This window comes from Pleurodeles waltl, chromosome 5 (genome assembly GCF_031143425.1).
Source record: "Pleurodeles waltl isolate 20211129_DDA chromosome 5, aPleWal1.hap1.20221129, whole genome shotgun sequence".
Taxonomy (NCBI): Eukaryota; Metazoa; Chordata; class Amphibia; order Caudata; family Salamandridae; genus Pleurodeles; species Pleurodeles waltl.
Genome location: NC_090444.1, coordinates 14,958,827 through 14,978,511, shown reverse-complemented (window position 1 = coordinate 14,978,511; position 19,685 = coordinate 14,958,827). Strand labels below are relative to the sequence as shown.

At 46.6% G+C, this 19,685-nt stretch overlaps 1 protein-coding gene across 6 annotated transcripts in view; it reads left to right on the top strand.

Moving 5' to 3' along the window:
* The window catches only part of LOC138295275 (uncharacterized), a 304,183-nt gene that overhangs the window by 86,103 nt on the left and 198,395 nt on the right, over positions 1 to 19,685 (top strand). For all 6 annotated transcript variants that reach the window (XM_069233470.1, XM_069233468.1, XM_069233467.1 and 3 more), the window contains one exon: positions 12,680 to 12,850. In XM_069233470.1, coding sequence (XP_069089571.1) covers positions 12,680 to 12,850 — 171 coding nt within the window. The remainder of the gene's footprint in view (positions 1 to 12,679; positions 12,851 to 19,685) is intronic.

Genomic DNA, 19,685 nt, shown 5'->3' with positions numbered 1-19,685 from the left:
CCACTACGAACCTTCAGGCAAGCCAAGAATTGTCAAAACAATGGCATGACCAGAAGACTGTTCTGACAGTGTAGCAACCAGGGCAGAAAGTGTGGGTCCTGGAGCCTGTGGCACCAACGACACTCCAAGATAAATGGAGTGGACCACACATTATAGTGGAAAAGAAGGGTGAAGTCATTTATTTAGTTGACCTTGGCACTCCTAAAAGCCCTACTATGAGAGGACTGACTTAACCCTGCTCATGGCCAAAATGAGGGTCAGGAGAAAGAGAGTGACCCTCTTCCTGATCTCTTCTCCAACGCTGCAACTGATGGCTCAGCGGAAGGAGTAGTCCTAACAGACTGCCTTACTGAATCTCAGAAGGAGAACTGCAGGAACATCCTAGGCAAGTTCTCTGAGCTGTTTTCCATGACACCTGGTCAGACTACATGGCGTGAACAAACCATAGACACAGGAGACAGGTTGCCTGCTAAAAGTAATATTTATAGGCAACCTGATCATGTTAGGGGTTGCATTAAGGCTGAGGTCCAGAAGATGCTTGACCTAGGAGTGATGGAGCACTCTGAGAGCTCCTGGGCTAGCCCAGTGGTGTTGGTACCAAAACCTCACTCCCAAAATGGTAAAAGAGAGATGGGGTTCTATGTAGATTACAGAGGGCTCAACACAGTCACTAAGACTGATGCTCATCCTATACCCAGGGCAGATGAGCTAATAGATACACTGACATCTGCCAAGTATCTAGGCACTTTTGACTTGACTGCAGGGTATTGGCAGATCAAATTGTCACAAGATGCAAAACCTAAAACTGCGTTCTCAACCATTGGAGGGCATTATCAGTTTACATTTATGCCCTGTGGTTTGATGAATGCACCTGCCACTTTTCAGAGGTTGGAGAATACAGTCCTCCGAAGTCTGGAAGCCTTTAGTGCAGCATATCTAGATGATATAGCTGTCTTTAGCTCCACCTGGGAGGATCACCAGGTCCACCTATGGAAAGTTTTAAAGGTTCTGCAAAATGCAGGCCTTACTATCAAGGCTTCAGAGTGCCAGATGGGGCAGGGGAAGGTGGTTTATCTGGAACATTTAGTAGGTGGAGAACAGATTCAGCCACTGCAGGGGAAGATCCAGACTATTTGAGACAGGACTCCCCCTACAACACAGACCCAGGTCAGAGGCTTTCTAGGTCTCACTGGGTATTACAGGAGGTTCATAAAGAACTATGGCTCCATTGTTGCCCCTCTTAATGACCTTACCTCAAAGAAGATGCCTATAAAGGTATTATGGCCAGCCAGCTGTCAAAAATCTTTTGAGGAGCTAAAACAGGCCATGTGCTTTGCTCCTGTCCTAAAAAGCCCAAACTACTCCAAGAAGTTCATAGTTCAGACTGATGCTTCAGAGGTATGGGTTGGGGCAGTTCTTTCACAACTTAATACAGAGGGCCAGGACCAACCAGTTGCTTTTATCAGAAGAAGGTTGACCCCCGGAGAAAAGCGTTGATCAGCTATCAAGAGGGAGCCCTTTGCTGTGGTCTTGGCCTTGAAGAAGTTGGTACTCACTTCATCGTTGATACAGACCACAAACCTCTCTTATGGCTTAAGCAGATGAAAGGAGAAAACCCCAAATTGTTGAGGTAGTCCATTTCCCTACAGGGTATGGGCTTTACAGTGGAACATAGACCTGGGAGTAACCACTCCAATGCAGATGGACTCTCAAGATATTTCCACTTAGACAATGAAGACTCATCTGGGCAAGGTTAGCCCTATTGTCCCTCATTTGGGGTGGAGGGGTTGTGTAGGAAAGTACCCTCTTTTTGTCAAGGTGACCCCCATTTTCTGCCTGATGTCAGCGTGCTTGGCTGTGTTCACAGGGATCCTGCTGACCAGGACCCCAGTGATTATGCTCTCTCTCCTCTAAATCTGGTTGTTGGATACTGGTAACCCAGTACTTCACCCACAATAGGCATACTGGTGCCCCCTTATAAGTCCCTAGTACACGGTACATAGGTACCCAGGGCATTTGGGTTCCAGGGGATCCCTCTGGGTTGCAGCATATCTTTTGCCACCAATAGGGAGCCCATGCAAAGGTGTTTGCAGAACTGCCATTGCAGCCTGCGTGAAATGGTGCACGCACCCTTTCACTGCCATTTACACTGCACCAGGTCACTTATAAGTCACCCCTATAGCAGGCCCTTCAGCCCTGAGGGAAGGGTGCAAAGCACCTATGTGTAAGGGCACCCCTGCACTAGCAGAGGTGCCCCCACGACCTCCAGGACCATTTTCCTGGACTTCATGAGTGAGGGATGTCATTTTACTTGTGCACTGCCATTTCAGCCTACTGATGTTTTCCAGGCAGCCCCAGGTGCTGCCCCCTCACATACAGGTTTCTGCCCTCCTGTTGCTTGAGCAGCTCAAGCCCAGGAAGGCAGAACAAAGGATTTCCTTTGGGAGAGGGGTGTAACACCCTCTCCCTTTGGAAATAGGTGTTACATGTTTGGGAGGGGTAGCCTCCCCAAGCCACTGGCAATGCTTTGAAGGGCACATTTGGTGCCCTCCTTGCATAATCCAGTCTAATCTGGTTCAGGGCCCCCCAGTACCTGCTCTGGCATGAAACTGGACAAAGGAAAGAGGGGTGACCACTCCCCTGTCCATCACCACCTGAGGGGTGGTGCTCAGAGCTCCTCCAGAGGGTCCCTGGGTTTTGCCATCTTGGAATCAAGGTTGGCAGGGAACTCTGGGAGCATCTGAGTGGCCAGTGCCAGCAGATGATGTCAGAGCCCTTCCCTGATAGGTGCTTACCTGGTTAGCTGACTAATCCCCCTTGTAGGGCTATTTAGGGTCTCTCCTTTGGGTGGTTCTTCAGATTCGGATTGCAAGACTCCAGCAGGAATCCTCTGCATCCTCCACTTCAACTTCTCACTGAAGAAACTGCATCTGGACCCTCCAGGAACTCTACAAACTGCAACAAAGAAGCAAGACACCTTCTGCATTATTGTATCTTCAGCTCCTGCCAGCAACTGCAACTGTTTCCCTGTTGTGCATCCTCTGACAACAGCCCGTCTTCAGCCTGCACTAGAAGTTCGAAGGAATCTTCCTTGGGGTGAAGGCGTCACTCCCCTGCTTTTGCAGGCACCTACTGCAACAACAACCAGCTGCGTGCATCCCCTCTCCTGCTGAGCTGCGTGGATCATGCATCATGGGTGGTGGACTGAAGTGGTGCTAATGGTCCTGATGTCCTACTGTTCAACTTTGATGGACGTAAGAGGTTGCCTGTCCACGCAAGAGAGTAGCCCCATGCCCCACGTGTTTTGTGGTTGCCAAAGCTTGTTGGCATCCTTCCATGAAGTTCTTCATGCATCTTGTAACTCTGGCCCCTAGCACTCTATCCTGTGATGCACAGCTTCCTGAGTGGTTCTCCGGCAGTGTGGGAGCCTTTGTCGTCATGCTAAGTGGGCCTCTTTTGTCCTCGTGCTGTGGGATCCTGTGTGCTGCCTGGTCTTCTGTGGGCTCTCTGAGTTTGGTGAGAGCCCCCTTCGACTTCCCCTCCTGGGTAGAGTCCACCTGGTCCTTCCCGGTCCCGGGCAGCGCCATTTCCCGATAACCGGGAGATTTGCGTCTGCCAAGGCTTGTTGGCAGACTCCAGTGACACAAACCAGACTGCAATCCCCCATCCGGCACGGGACATCACTTTTAACAACCAGGAACCTGACTCCATCTTCTTGGGTGCAATACCTACCGTTCTTCACTGTTGGTTCTTCTTTTGCACCTTCATCTGGGTTAGCAGGGGCTCAGGTTCTCCCTGGACTCTTCAGTGCTTCTTGGACTTGGTCCCCTTTGTCCACAGGTTTTCAGTTTCAGGAATCCACTGTTGGTGTCTTGCAGTCTCTTCTGGTTCTTGCATAATCTTCTTTCTCGTGTCTGTGTGTGTTCTGGGAAAGTTACTGTGTTTTACTCCTGCTTTCCTGGGCACTGGGTGGGTTCTAGTACTTACATTTAGGGTTTTCTAGCACTCCCAGCGGCCCTCTACACACTGTACTTGCCTAGGTTAGAAACCGACTTTCGCATTACTCTTTCTTAGTATATGGTTTGTGTTCCCCCAGGCCCATTTCTTACTATAGTGATTTTCACTAATTGCACTGTTTTTTTAACTGTTTTTACACCTGTTTTTGCATGCTAGTGTATATAATTTCTGTATTACCTCCTAAGGGAGTATAGTCTCTAGGGTATTTTTGGCATTTGTGTCACTAAAATATTATTTTTGTAACACTGAGTGTATTCTTTCATGTATGTAAGTGCTGTGTGACAGTGGTATTGCAGGAGTTTTGCATGTCTCCTGGATAAGCCTTGGCTGCTCATCTACAGCTACCTCTAGAGAGCCTGGCTTCTAGACACTGACTACATTTCACTAATAAGGGATAACTGGACCTGGTATAAGGTGTAAGTACCTTAGGTGCCCACCACACACCGGGCCAGCCTCCTACACCTGTGTCTTGGGATGTATCTATTGATCGGCGCCGCATGCACCTTCCCTTCCACCGCCAGACGTCTTGCGATGGTCACTGTCCACCTTCAGCCATTGGTCTCACCTTCTGTCACCTGCAGTCTTCATTCCTTCTGTGCTGGCCTCCAGCCTGGTGTTGTGTACAAGATCTGTCTGTTACCTACACTGTCCACCAACTTTGCTCAGTCTCCTTTGACATCAGCTATAAACTTTTTGATCTCTTAAATCATCAGAGTTCATGTCTTGCCGACGCCTCCTTCCACTCTTCACAGCTAGTTTCACTGCTGCAGTTTTAAATGCTGGTCTTGTCACCTCAAATTCAAACTATGGCCTCATGGTTCAAGGTTTGAGGGGGCTTTCAACCCACCTTATTACTCTCATCTCAACCCTTTAGTGTCCAACACTGGTCTCTGCTCTTTGTCCCTGATAATCTCACTCCTTTCACCCTTCAGGCCTGGTCTCCACAGTGATCTCTTCCCTTCAGCCTTCAGAGCTTGCATCATTTCCCTCTTCAAGCTGACTTCTCTCCTCACCCCTGAGTGAAGGCATCAGCCATTTATACCTCACTCTCGTCTCATGCTTTCAGTCCAGCAATCAGTTCTCATCCGCCAGACTTCATCACTTGTTTCACACCGTTCATGTGCAATGTTGAGCCTCCCATGTGTTCTCAGAGAAAATGTCACTGCTTGGCTAGCCTGTCTTCAGAGCTGGAGTCTCCCCTTCAGCACTAGTCCTCTTGCTTCTGCCCTCAGAATGACCTTGATCAGCACAACATACAGGATCACCGCCACTATGGTTTCCTTGCCCATGGTGGGAAATACAGAGTGCTCCATGCATTACTGACAGCATCTCAAGGATTATTGACGGAGGCTACCTGTATGATTTACAGCATCTCAAGGATTATTGACTGAGTCTCCATGCCATGGCTGACACCATCTCAAGGATTATTGACGGAGGCTCCCTGGCATGACTGACAGCATCTCAAGGATTATTGACGGAGGCTCCCTGGCATGACTGACAGTATCTCAAGGATTATTGACGGAGGCTCCCTGGCATGACTGACATCATTTCAAGGATTATTGACAGAGGCTTACTGGCATGGCTAACAGCATCTCAAGGATTATTGACGGAGGCTCCCTGGCATGATTGATAACATCTCAAGGATTATTGACGGAGGCTCCCCGGCATGACTGACGACATCTCAAGGATTATTGACAGAGGCTCCCTGGCATGACTGACAGCATCTCAAGGATTATTGACAGAGGCTCCCTGGCATGGCTGACAACATCTCAAGGAATATTAACGGAGGTTCCCTGGCATGACTGACAGCATCTCAAGCATTATTAATGAAGGCTCCCTGGCATGACTGACAGCATCTCAATGATTATTGACGGAGGCTCCCTGGCATGGCTGACAACAACTCAAGGATTATTGACAGAGGTTCTCTGGCATGACTGACAGCATCTCAAGGATTATTAACGAAGGCTCCCTGGCATGACTGACACATCTCAAGGATTATTGACAGAGGCTCCCTGGCATGATTTACAGCATCTCAAGGATTATTGACAAGGATTATTGACAGAGGCTCCCTGGCATGACTGACAACATCTCAAGGATTATTGACGGAGGTTCCCTGGCATGACTGACAGCATCTCAAGGATTATTAACAAAGGCTCCCTGGCATGACTGACTGCATCTCAAAGAATATTGACAGAGGCTCCCTGGCATGACTGACAACATCTCAAGGATTATTGACAGAGGCTCCCTGGCATGACTGACAACATCTCAAGGATTATTGACAGAGGCTCCCTGGCATGATTTACAGCATCTCAAGGATTATAGAAAAGGATTATTGACAGAGGCTCCCTGGCATGACTGACAACATCTTAAGGATTATTGACGGAGGTTCCCTGGCATGACTGACAGCATCTCAAGGATTATTAACAAAGGCTCCCTGGCATGACTGACTGCATCTCAAGGAATATTGACAGAGGCTCCCTGGCATGACTGGCAACATCTCAAGGATTATTGACGGAGGTTCCCTGGCATGACTGACAGCATCTCAAGAATTATTAACAAAGGCTCCATGGCATGACTGACAGCATCTCAAGGATTATTGACAGAGGCTCCCTGGTGACTGACGACATCTCAAGGATTATTGAGAGAGTCTCCATGGCATGATTGACAGCATCTGAAGGATTATTGACGGAGACTCCCTGGCATGACTGACAACATTTCAAGGATTATTGACGGAGGCTCCCTGGCATGGCTGACAGCATCTCAAGGATTATTGATGGAGGCTCCCTGGTGACTGACGACATCTCAAGGATTATTGACAGAGGCTCCCTGGCATGGCTGACAGCATCTCAAGGTTTATTGACAGAGGCTCCGTGGTTACTGATGACATCTCAAGGATTATTGACGGAGTCTCCATGGCATGATTGACAGCATCTCAAGGATTATTGACAGAGGCTCCCTGGCATGACTGACAGCACTTCAAGCATTATTGAAGGAGGCTCCCTGGCATGGCTGACAGCATCTCAAGGATTATTGACTGAGGCTCCCTAGTGACTGACGACAGCTCAAGTATTACTGACGGAGGTTCCCTGGCATGGCTGACAGCATCTCAAGGATTATTGACGGAGGCTCCCTGGCATGGCTGACAGTATCTCAAGGATTATTGACAGAGGCTCCCTGGCATGGCTGACAGCATCTCAAGGATTATTGACGGAGGCTCCCTGGTGACTGACGACATCTCAAGGATTATTGAGGGCGTCTCCATGGCATGACTGACAGCACTTGAAGGATTATTGACGGAGACTCCCTGGCATGACTGACAACATTTCAAGGATTATTGATGGAGGCTCCCTGGCATGGCTGACAGCATCTCAAGGATTATTGACGGAGGCTTCCTGGTGACTGATGACATCTCAAGGATTATTGACGGAGGCTCCCTGGCATGACTGATAGCATCTCAAGGATTATTAACAAAGGCTCCATGGCATGACTGACAGCATCTCAAGGATTATTGACGGAGGCTCCCTAGTGACTGACGACATCTCAAGGATTATTGAGGGAGTCTCCATGGCATGATTGACAGCATCTCAAGGATTATTGACGGAGGCTCCCTGGCATGACTGACAACAGTTCAAGGATTATTGACTGAGGCTCCCTGGCATAGCTGACAGCATCTCAAGGATTATTGATGGAGGCTCCCTGGTGACTGACGACATCTCAAGGATTATTGACAGAGGCTCCCTGACATGGCTCACAGCATCTAAAGGGTTATTGACAGAGGCTCCGTGGTTACTGATGACATCTCAAGGATTATTGACGGAGTCTCCATGGCATGATTGACAGCATCTCAAGGATTATTGACAGAGGCTCCCTGGCATGACTGACAGCACTTCAAGGATTATTGACGGAGGCTCCCTGGCATGGCTGACAGCATCTCAAGGATTATTGACGGAGGCTCCCTAGTGACTGACGACAGCTCAAGTATTACTGGCGGAGGTTCCCTGGCATGGTTGACAGCATCTCAAGGATTATTGACGGAGGCTCCCTGGCATGGCTGACAGTATCTCAAGGATTATTGACAGAGGCTCCCTGGCATGGCTGACAGCATCTCAAGGATTATTGAAGGAGGCTCCCTGGTGACTGACGACATCTCAAGGATTATTGAGGGAGTCTCCATGGCATGATTGACAGCACCTGAAGGATTATTGACGGAGACTCCCTGGCATGACTGACAACATTTCAAGGATTATTGACGGAGGCTCCCTGGCATGGCTGACAGCATCTCAAGGATTATTGACGGAGGCTCCCTGGTGACTGACGACATCTCAAGGATTATTGACGGAGGCTCCCTGGCATGACTGATAGCATCTCAAGGATTATTGATGGAGGCTCCCTGGCATGATTTACAGCATCTCAAGGATTATTGACGGAGGCTCCCCGGCATGACTGACGACATCTCAAGGATTATTGACGGAGTCTCCATTGCATGATTGACGGCATCTCAAGGATTATTGACGGAGGCTCCCTGGCATGACTGACAGCATTTCAAGGATTATTGACGGAGGCTCCCTGGCATGGCTGACAACATCTCAAGGATTATTGACAGAGGCTCCCTGGCATGATTTACAGCATCTCAAGGATTATTGACAAGGATTATTGACAGAGGATCCCTGGCATGACTGACAACATCTCAAGGATTATTGATGGAGGTTCCCTGGCATGACTGACAGCATGTTAAGGATTATTAACAAAGGCTCCCTGGCATGACTGACTGCATCTCAAGGAATATTGACAGAGGCTCCCTGGCATGACTGACAACATCTCAAGGATTATTGACAGAGGCTCCCTGGCATGACTAACAACATGTCAAGAATTATTGACAAGGATTATTGACAGAGGCTCCCTGGCATGACTGACAACATCTCAAGGATTATTGATGGAGGTTCCCTTGCATGACTGACATCATCTCAAGGATTATTAACAAAGGCTCCCTGGCATGACTGACTCCATCTAAAGGAATATTGACGGAGGCTCCCTGGCATGACTGACAACATCTCAAGGATTATTGACAAGGATCATTGACAGAAGCTCCCTGGTATGACTGGCAACATCTCAAGGATTATTGACGGAGGTTCCCTGGCATGACTGACAGCATCTCAAGGATTATTAACAAAGGCTCCCTGGCATGACTGACAGCATCTCAAGGATTATTGATGGAGGCTCCCTGGCATGATTTACAGCATCTCAAGGATTATTGACGGAGGCTCCCCGGCATGATTGACGACATCTCAAGGATTATTGACGGAGTCTCCATTGCATGATTGACGGCATCGCAAGGATTATTGACGGAGGCTCCCTGGCATGACTGACAGCATTTCAAGGATTATTGACGGAGGCTCCCTGGCATGGCTGACAACATCTCAAGGATTATTGACAGAGGCTCCCTGGCATGACTGATAGCATCTCAAGGATTATTGAGGGAGAATCCCTGGCATGACTGACAGCATCTCAAGGATTATTGACGGAGGCACCCTGGCATGACTGACAGCATTTCAAGGATTATTGACGGAGGCTCCCTGGCATGGCTGACAGCATCTCAAGGATTATTGACAGAGGATCCCTGGTGACTGACGACATCTCAAGGATTATTGACGGAGTCTCCATGGCATGATTGACAGCATCTCAAGGATTATTGACGGAGGCTCCCTGGCATGACTGACAGCATTTCAAGGATTATTGACGGAGGCTCCTTGGCATCACTGACAACATCTAAAGGATTATTGACGGAGACTTCATGGCATGATTGACAGCATCTCAAGGATTATTGACAGAGGCTCCCTGGCATGGCTGACAACATCTCAAGGATTATTGACGGAGGTTCCCTGGCATGATTTACAGCATTTTAAGGATTATTGACAAGGATTATTGACAGAGGCTCCCTGGCATGACTGACAACATCTCACGGATTATTGACGGAGTTTCCCTGGCATGACTGACGACATCTCAAGGATTATGGACGGAGTCTCCATGGCATGATTGACAGCATCTCAAGGATTATTGACGGAGGCTCTCCGGCATGACTGACGACATCTCAAGGATTATTGACGGAGTCTCCATGGCATTATTGACAGCATCTCAAGGATTATTGACGGAGGCTCCCTGGCATGACCGACAGCATTTCAAGGATTATTGACGAAGGCTCCCTGGCATGACTGACAGCATCTCAATATTATTGACGAAGGCTCCCTGGCATGACTGACAACAACTCAAGGATTATTGATAGAGGTTCCCTGGCATGACTGACAGCATCTCAAGGATTATTAACGAAGGCTCCCTGGCATGACTGAGAACATCTCAAGGATTATTGACAGAGGCTCCCTGGCATGATTTACAACATCTCAAGGATTATTGACAAGGATTATTGACAGAGGCTCCCTGGCATGACTGACAACATCTCAAGGATTATTGACGGAGGTTCCCTGGCATGACTGACAGCATCTCAAGGATTGTTAACAAAGGCTCCCTGGCATGACTGACTGCATCTCAAGGAATATTGACGGAGGTTCCCTGGCATGACTGACAGCATCTCAGGGATTATTAACAAAGGCTCCCTGGCACGACTGACAGCATCTCAAGGATTATTGAAGGAGGTTCCCTGGCATGACTGGCATGACTGACAACATCTCAAAGATTATTGACGGAGGCTCCCTGACATGACTGACTGCATCTCAAGGAATATTGACGGAGGCTCCCTGGCATGACTGACAGCATCTCAAGGATTATTGACGGAAGCTCCCTGGCATGACTGACTGCATCTCAAGGATTATTGACGGAGGCTCCCTGGCTACACTGGAGCTGCTTGACCTTGCCACCACCTTCGATGTGTTGGATACCACCAAGCTGCTTGATTGCCCTAACTCAGTAGCTTTTCTTTAATGGTTTGCATCCTTTCCTGCCCACCGCACCATAAATGCCCATCTCCATATTCTTTGCTCAGTGCCTGCTATAACTGTCTAATGTCCACTAAGACTGACTGCAGAGTCATGCTGGGATCCTCATCACCATAATTATTTTACAAAATATCTTGACTCATGCCTACTTATTCACTGATGGCGCCTAGAATTTCAATCTGGCATTGACAGCACAAAATATGTTGGATACCTCACCCCTTGAGTGTTGCTCGCTGCTCTCACATTTTCCATTTTAGCTATGGGCTCATCTCTTTGGGCTCCTGGTCTGTTGCCATCCTTTCGATATTAACTGCTGTCCTCATTCCTTTACTCTGCAGTTTATGTCTCATTTCTTTGCTCTTCACCACAGGTCTCTTCTCTTTGATCTACTTCCTTTGGTTTTTAACTGGGCCCAGTACCTTTAGTTTTCAATGCTGGTATCAACTTTTTGGACTTTACTACTGGTCTCATCCCTTGGTTCTTCAGTTCTTGTCATTTCGTTAGTGCTCATGTCTCATCTCTTCGATTTTCAGCGGGGCTCATAGCTATGGTTTTTAATGATGGTCTCAACTTTCTGCTCTTCACTACTAGTTTTGTCCCTGTGGTATTCAGTTCTGGTGTTACCTCTTTTGCTCTGCAGTGCTGCTCTCATCCTCTGGTCTTTAGTGTTGGTGCCATCCCTTTGGTAGTCAGTGCTGGTCTAATCCCTTTGGTCTTCAGCTTGACTCATACCTGTTCTCCTCCCTCTGCTCGCCAGTTACTGGTTCACCTCCTTGGTGTTCAGTTCATGTCTCGTCTTTTTTCTTCAGACAGTCCTATAACTTTGGTTTTTAATACTGGTCTTGTGTCACCCTTTTGGTGTTCGGAACCAGTCCCCTTCCTTTAGTCTTCAGTGCTGGCCTCACCCTTGTGGTCTTTACTGTTGGTTTAATCCATTTGCTCTCCAGCTCAGACTATACCTTTGGTTTTCACTGATGGTCTCAAGTCTTTGGTCATCAGAGCTTGTCTCACCCCTTTAGTCTTTAGTGCTGTTCTCCTCCCTTTGTTCTCCAGTGTTTGTCTCATCTCCATGATGTTAAGTTCATGTTTCATCTCTTTGTTCTTAGGACGGGCCTATAACTTTGGTTTTTAATGCTGGTGTTGTGTCATTCTTTTGTTGTTCAGAACTAGTCCCCTTTCTTTGGTGTTTAGTGCTGTTCTCATTCCTTTGCTCATCAGTGCTGGCCTCATTCTTTTGGTATTCAGTGCTGGTCTTTATTCATTGTGTCTTCTCTGCTACTGTCATTCTTTAAACCTTCACGACTGGAATAATTTAGTGTGTCTTCAATCGTGGTCTTCTGAATTCAGTATTGAAGGATGCCTTACGGACTTCTCTTTGTTGCACATGTCACTTGTTTGAGGTTTCAGCTTTATTTTCCTCTCCTCAGCCTCCCATTTTCAGCTTCTGATTATGGTCTGGCCTCCCCGGAAGAAGCTGCCATCAGATATTGTCTTCCTGGACACTAGATAAGCTCGCTTGTGGTTACTCCCTCTAGCTTCTAACTCTACCTGTTCACTCTCTCACTGCAGGTGTCTCTCTGTCTACAGCCTCCCCAGGTCCAGGTCAAAGGTCCCGGAGGAGGTGTGACTTAACACAATCTCTGTGCTTTGTCTGTCTAGCCACCCATGCACTGACCTCTCCTCTCCATGGCTTGAATCTGCTTCTCTCCCGACAGGATGGATGGATGTTCTCTCACATGCTCAGTCTGTGGTGATATCGCCTCTCTCCTCCGTACAAATACATCTCTCACAGAACTGGATCTGGGCGGAAATGAACTTGGCGACTCTGGAGTACAGCAGCTCTGTGAAGGACTGATGGAGGCAAGATGCAAAATACAGACTCTTGGGTAAGTGTCAGCTGAGATGACTCATACTTTTTGATGCACAGGAAGGTATGTTGTTGTAAAACATGTGTAGAAATCTCTTTTTGAGTTGGTTCACAGTTCACTCATCCTGGAATGGGGTTTTCATTACCTTCATTGGAAATCCCTACTCCAAGATGGCCGCTCTTTACCCTTGGAAATGCAAACAACCCACATCACCGGAGTGATAAAAGGGCGAGGGGTGTGTTACCAGAGCTCTGAAAGTCAGAGAGTTCCCTTGAGTCACTCCCTGTAAAATGTTCTCCTGCCATACCAGACCAGGGGCTCATCAATGCGGAGATGCATGCCCAGGGCCAAGAAATCAAATCAATAGGAAGGTGAACTTTATCCCTAAAAGCAATATGAATCACCTAAAACAAAACACTTACTGTGCAGATTTTCTAAAAGAAAGTTTAATACACTATAAATCTTTCTTATTAATGAAATCATGTGTTTTGCATTTTAAGCATCTTTTTGCACAAAAGTATTTCATTGAAGAATAACACCTGAAAATTACAACAGTGTATTTATGTAGTTTCTTACTGCAAACCTGTGTGTGTGTTTGTTGATTGTGCGGAATGTGCTGATTTTAGTGGAAAAAGCCTTCTTCCTTACAAGAGCTTCTGAATACACCAAATTCTCCCTGCTAGCTATTGCTGTTCCTGAAAACTGTGTGCCTACGTCATTACAATGCAAGCGCTCCCTAGGAGGTGCAATAGTAATCTCACAACCAATATTAGGATTGTGAGGGGGGGGCACCCGCTAGGCTGAGCCGAGGCGTGATTGACACTGTCTCAAAGCAGTGGCTGAAGGGAGCTGATCCACCAAGCCAATCGTTAAGAGGGACTGACCCAAAACCCACTATCTATTGCTAAGAGGAAGTTATAGCTGTGGAGCCAGACCTAAAAAGAGTTTCCTGACATCCAGTGAGCTCAGATTAGCATCTGGTTCTTGAGTTTCCAGGTACATCAAGCAATATTGGTACAGTGACTGCCTGGTGGCCCTGAATTCTGTAGAAGACTAACTCACACTGGTTGTGGGATGTGATCAAGTGCTGCTGAGATTATTGGTCAGTTAGATGTGCTTACATTCCGGTAAGGCGGTAACAGTCAATTACGTACTGGTATGTCCAGGATACTCCTTCAGTGCACTGGTCCTCACAGAATTTTTTTTCACTATCCCTTTTATCACAGATTTCTTTGACTGTCTTAGGAAGGCCTTCCCCCATTCTCTTTCATGGGAGTCAAACATTGTTCTCTCTAGATTAATAGGACCGACTTTTGAGCCCATACGCAAATCAGCAGCAGTCCATATCCAAGAACTTGAGCTGAACTGACTGTGCAGTCTGTGCTTATATGATTTTTTACTCAAAATCGAGTAAAGAGTCTTTGATTGATTAATAGACCAGGCAGTCTCTTGTGGAACTCAGTCTTGGATGACATCTTTGGGATGAACCTATGCTGGAGGGTGAAGTGTAGAACGGATATCCCGTCTGCGGGGCAGGCTCCCTGAGTGGCCTATTGGAGCGTTGAGAGTGGCAGTGCCCACACACCCTCTACATATCGAATCGCAAAGCAGGGATCTTCTTGTAGCCTTATCCATTCAGCAAACAGCTGGTGTCATTTCAAGATTCTTGGCACACTTGGCCAGAGAACTCCCATTTAGTCTGAAAAGTACATTCCAGAGCACATCAGCCATGTTGAGGGGGTTGAATGAAATTGACCAATACACATGCCAAAAAGAAGCACCTGAAAGTGGGTCCCTCGCTGGTGTATCCTTCTTTGCAGCATCTAATGATGCCAATGTGAATTCCCCCTAGCAGTCCACACTCTTGTAATGTGCTAGTTATCTAAGATTGTGTGTTGTGTTTCTGCTCAGCCTGACAGTGCCTTGGTCTGGGTGAGCTACGTGTGCAGCCACCTGAGTCAGTCTGTTTACCACTATTTTCCCGATTTGTTTGCATTTGTCTTTAACATGGATGGTGCACAATGCCTTCTGTAATCTTTAGTTGTACAAAAGGCATGGTGGAAGATGCTACCTTGCTGTCACAAATGATAAAAAAACAATAAGGAAGTTGTGTGACTACGATACTTCTTGTGAAGCTTCGATGGTGATCCCAACTCCTTCAGGGAAAATCCCATCTAGGCTGTAGTTATGGATCTACATGAATGTATTACACTGGGTGGGCTAAGGATGCAGCAGAGGTGTGCTGTGGGTCCTCAGACTCTAGGTGTAAGAGTCTCAGCACCGATCCTGCCCCGCCTATTGTGAGTGGTTCAGGCTCCATGGACATTAGAGTGTTGGATCTTCTCGGTGGACTGTAACACAGAGTCAACGCACCTTTGGTTAATACCTCCTTCCTTGGTAGCTGTTTCTCTCTTGCATAAATCACAGACATGCCTCCTTTCTCTGATGAATTTACACAATAGAACACTGCAGGACATTACCACAGTACGGGGCATATTTACAAGCCCCTAGCGCCACCGGACCAGCACTTTTTGTGACGCTCTGGTGGCGCTGTGCCCTGCGCCATATTTACACATATTTGGGGCTTAACGCCGCCTCGTTATTATGGGCCCCCCAATGCAGTTTTCTGCGGCAGAGGGGCGTGCAGTGGGTGTGGCTGTGGGCATTCCCCTGCAACATCCACTGTTTTTGGCACTGCCCAGATTTACAAGGAAATGTAAATTTGAGGCAGCATCAAAAACTAACGTCCCCCCAGGGGCAGTGTTAGCGTGGCGAGGAGGAATACTTTTATTTCTCCTTGTTACTGCTGTTTCCATGCGTGCTGCAGAATGCAGCACACATAGAACAAACAAATCACCATTATTGATTGTTTATATGAAGGAAGGGCGCACGATGGTGCAAGAGTGCCTGCTTTGGCACTCGCCTGTTACATATAGCACGAGCGCAGGGGGAAACGCAGGGGTGCACCGTGATATTGTAAATACGGCACATCCCTGCGTTTCTGAAGTGACGCAGTGCAGCTCTGCCACGTTTAGCGCAGCGCCGTGCTGCACCACTTTCTTGTAAATATGCCCCTAGGGGCAGTAGTCCACTAAAATCAGGCGACATCTCGAAAACATGTTTCATTATCAAGCACGAAGGCATAAAAATGCTAGACATGATTTACTGCTGAGTGGCTCTTAATCTGCAGCTGTAGAGGGAAGCGCCTAAGACCTGGCAAAACAAAACTCTGCTCGGGCTAGCTGCTGATGTCCCAAAGATGTTCGGTTATTATCTGGGGGATCATCTGGATGAAAAGCTTGACATTTACTCCACCACTAGCCTTTGCACCCCCTCTAACCATTGCCCTCCATATTTTCTTACTTACAAAGCAACTATTTGTTCATCTAAAACACTTAATTCATTTGTCTGGGTGCTGCAACTGGCCTCAACACACTCTTCTCATGTGACCGCCCCCTGTTGGTTGGCTTCTTTTTATTATTTTCATTTGCTCAGCCCTCCGTCTGTTGGCCTCTGTACATTAGCCTTATTTGCTTGGCACATATCTGTGGGCCTGTACACATTGTTCTCATTCAGTCAGCCCCTGTGTGTTGGCCTGTACACATTATTCTCATTTACTCAGCCCCTATGTGTTGGCCTGTATACATTATTCTCTTTTACTCGGCCCGTGTGTTGGCCTGTACACATTGTTCTCATTCAGTCAGCCCCTGTGTGTTGGCCTGTACACATTATTCTCGTTATACTCGGCCCCTATGTGTTGGCCTGTATACATTATTTTCATTTACTCAGCCCCTATGTGTTGGGCTGTATACATTATTCTCATTTACTCAGCCCCTATGTGTTGGCATGTATACATTATTCTCATTTACTCAGCCCCTATGTGTTGGCCTGTATACATTATTCTCATTTACTCAGCCCCTATGTGTTGGCCTGTATACATTTTTCTCATTTACTCAGCTCTTATGTGTAGAGCTGTAGAAAGAATTCTCATTTACTCGCCCCTATGTGTTGGCCTGTATACATTATTCTCATTTACTCAGCCCCTATGTGTTGGGCTGTATACATTATTCTCATTTACTCAGCCCCTATGTGTAGAGCTGTAGAAAGTATTCTCATTTACTCGCCCCTGTGTGTTGGCCTGTATACATTATTCTCATTTACTCAGCCCCTGTGTGTTGGCCTGTATACATTATTCTCATTTACTCAGCCCCTATGTGCTGGCCTGTATACATTATTCTCATTTACTCAGCCCCATGTGTTGGCCTGTATACATTATTCTCATTTACTCAGCCCCTATGTGTTGGCCTGTATACACTGTGCCACTGGATTCATGCTAGCCTGGCTAAAGAGACGTGATACCCTGAAACCGGTCCCAGGATGCTTGTTTCCGGTCCAGAGGGGACCTGACCTGGCAGTTCGGGCTGGACTGTCCCATGGGGAACAAGGTCGAGACTTATTTGCAGATGGCTGGGTCCAAACTGGGGTGGCATGGTGAGCAAAAGAATAATGGATTAAACCCATATCTGTGACCGGGGGTGAGTGTTTGAAAAGTTTCAACACTCCATCCATCATTTTATTTAGTGTTGTGATGTTGGCCTGTATACATTATTCTCATTTACTCAGCCCCTATGTGTTGCCCTGTATACATTATTCTCATTTACTCAGCCAATATGTGTTGGCCTGTATAAATTATTCTCATTTACTCAGCCCCAATGTGTTGGCCTGTATACATTATTCTCATTTACTCAGCCCCTGTGTGTTGGCCTGTATACATTATTCTCATTTACTCAGCCCCTATGTGTTCGCCTATATACATTATTCTCATTTACTCAGCCCCCATGTGTAGAGCTGTATAAATTATTCTCATGTACTCAGCCCTTATGTGTTGATCTGTATACATTATTCTCATTTACTCAGCCCCTTTGTGTTGGCCTGTATACATTATTCTAATTTACTCAGCCCCTATGCATTGGCCTATCTACATTATTCTCATTTACTCAGCCCCTATGTTTTGGCATGTATACATTATTCTCATTTACTCAGCCCCTATGTGTTGGCCTGTATACATTATTCTCATTTACTCAGCCCCTATGTGTTGGGCTGTATACATTTTTCTCATTTACTCAGCTCTTATGTGTTGGCCTTAATACATTATTTTCATTTACTCAGCCCCTGTGTGGTGGCCTATATACTTTATTCTCGTTTACTCAGCCCCTATGTGTTGGCCTGTATACACTATTCTCATTTACTCAGCCCGTACGTGTTGGCCTGTATACATTATTCTCATTTACTCAGCTCCTATGTGTTGGTCTGTATACATTACTCTCATTCACTCAGCCCCTATGTGTTGGCCTGTATACATTATTCTCTTTTACTCAGCCCCTATGTGTTGGCCTTTATACATTAGTCTCATTTACTCAGCCCCTATGTGTTGGGCTGTATACATTATTCTCATTTACTCAGCCCCTATGTGTAGAGCTGTAGAAAGTATTCTCATTTACTCGCCCCTGTGTGTTGGCCTGTATACATTATTCTCATTTACTCAGCCCCTATGTGCTGGCCTGTATACATTATTCTCATTTACTCAGCCCCATGTGTTGGCCTGTATACATTATTCTCATTTACTCAGCCCCTATGTGTTGGCCTGTATACACTGTGCCACTGGATTCATGCTAGCCTGGCTAAAGAGACGTGATACCCTGAAACCGGTCCCAGGATGCTTGTTTCCGGTCCAGAGGGGACCTGACCTGGCAGTTCGGGCTGGACTGTCCCATGGGGAACAAGGTCGAGACTTATTTGCAGATGGCTGGGTCCAAACTGGGGTGGCATGGTGAGCAAAAGAATAATGGATTAAACCCATATCTGTGACCGGGGGTGAGTGTTTGAAAAGTTTCAACACTCCATCCATCATTTTATTTAGTGTTGTGATGTTGCCCTGTATACATTATTCTCATTTACACAGCCCCTATGTGTTGCCCTGTATACATTATTCTCATTTACTCAGCCCCATGTGTTGCCCTGTATACATTATTCTAATTTACTCAGCCAATATGTGTTGGCCTGTATAAATTATTCTCATTTACTCAGCCCCTATGTGTTGGCCTGTATACATTATTCTCATTTACTCAGCCCCTGTGTGTTGGCCTGTATACATTATTCTCATTTACTCAGCCCCTATGTGTTCGCCTATATACATTATTCTCATTTACTCAGCCCCCATGTGTAGAGCTGTATAAATTATTCTCATGTACTCAGCCCTTATGTGTTGATCTGTATACATTATTCTCATTTACTCAGCCCCTTTGTGTTGGCCTGTATACATTATTCTAATTTACTCAGCCCCTATGCATTGGCCTATCTACATTATTCTCATTTACTCAGCCCCTATGTTTTGGCATGTATACATTATTCTCATTTACTCAGCCCCTATGTGTTGGCCTGTATACATTATTCTCATTTACTCAGCCCCTATGTGTTGGGCTGTATACATTTTTCTCATTTACTCAGCTCTTATGTGTTGGCCTTAATACATTATTTTAATTTACTCAGCCCCTGTGTGGTGGCCTATATACTTTATTCTCGTTTACTCAGCCCCTATGTGTTGGCCTGTTTACACTATTCTCATTTACTCAGCCCGTACGTGTTGGCCTGTATACATTATTCTCATTTACTCAGCTCCTATGTGTTGGTCTGTATACATTACTCTCATTCACTCAGCCCCTATGTGTTGGCCTGTATACATTATTCTCTTTTACTCAGCCCCTATGTGTTGGCCTTTATACATTATTCTCATTTACTCAGCCCCTGTGTGTTGGCCCTTGTACATCATTCTCATTTACTCAGCCCTTATGTG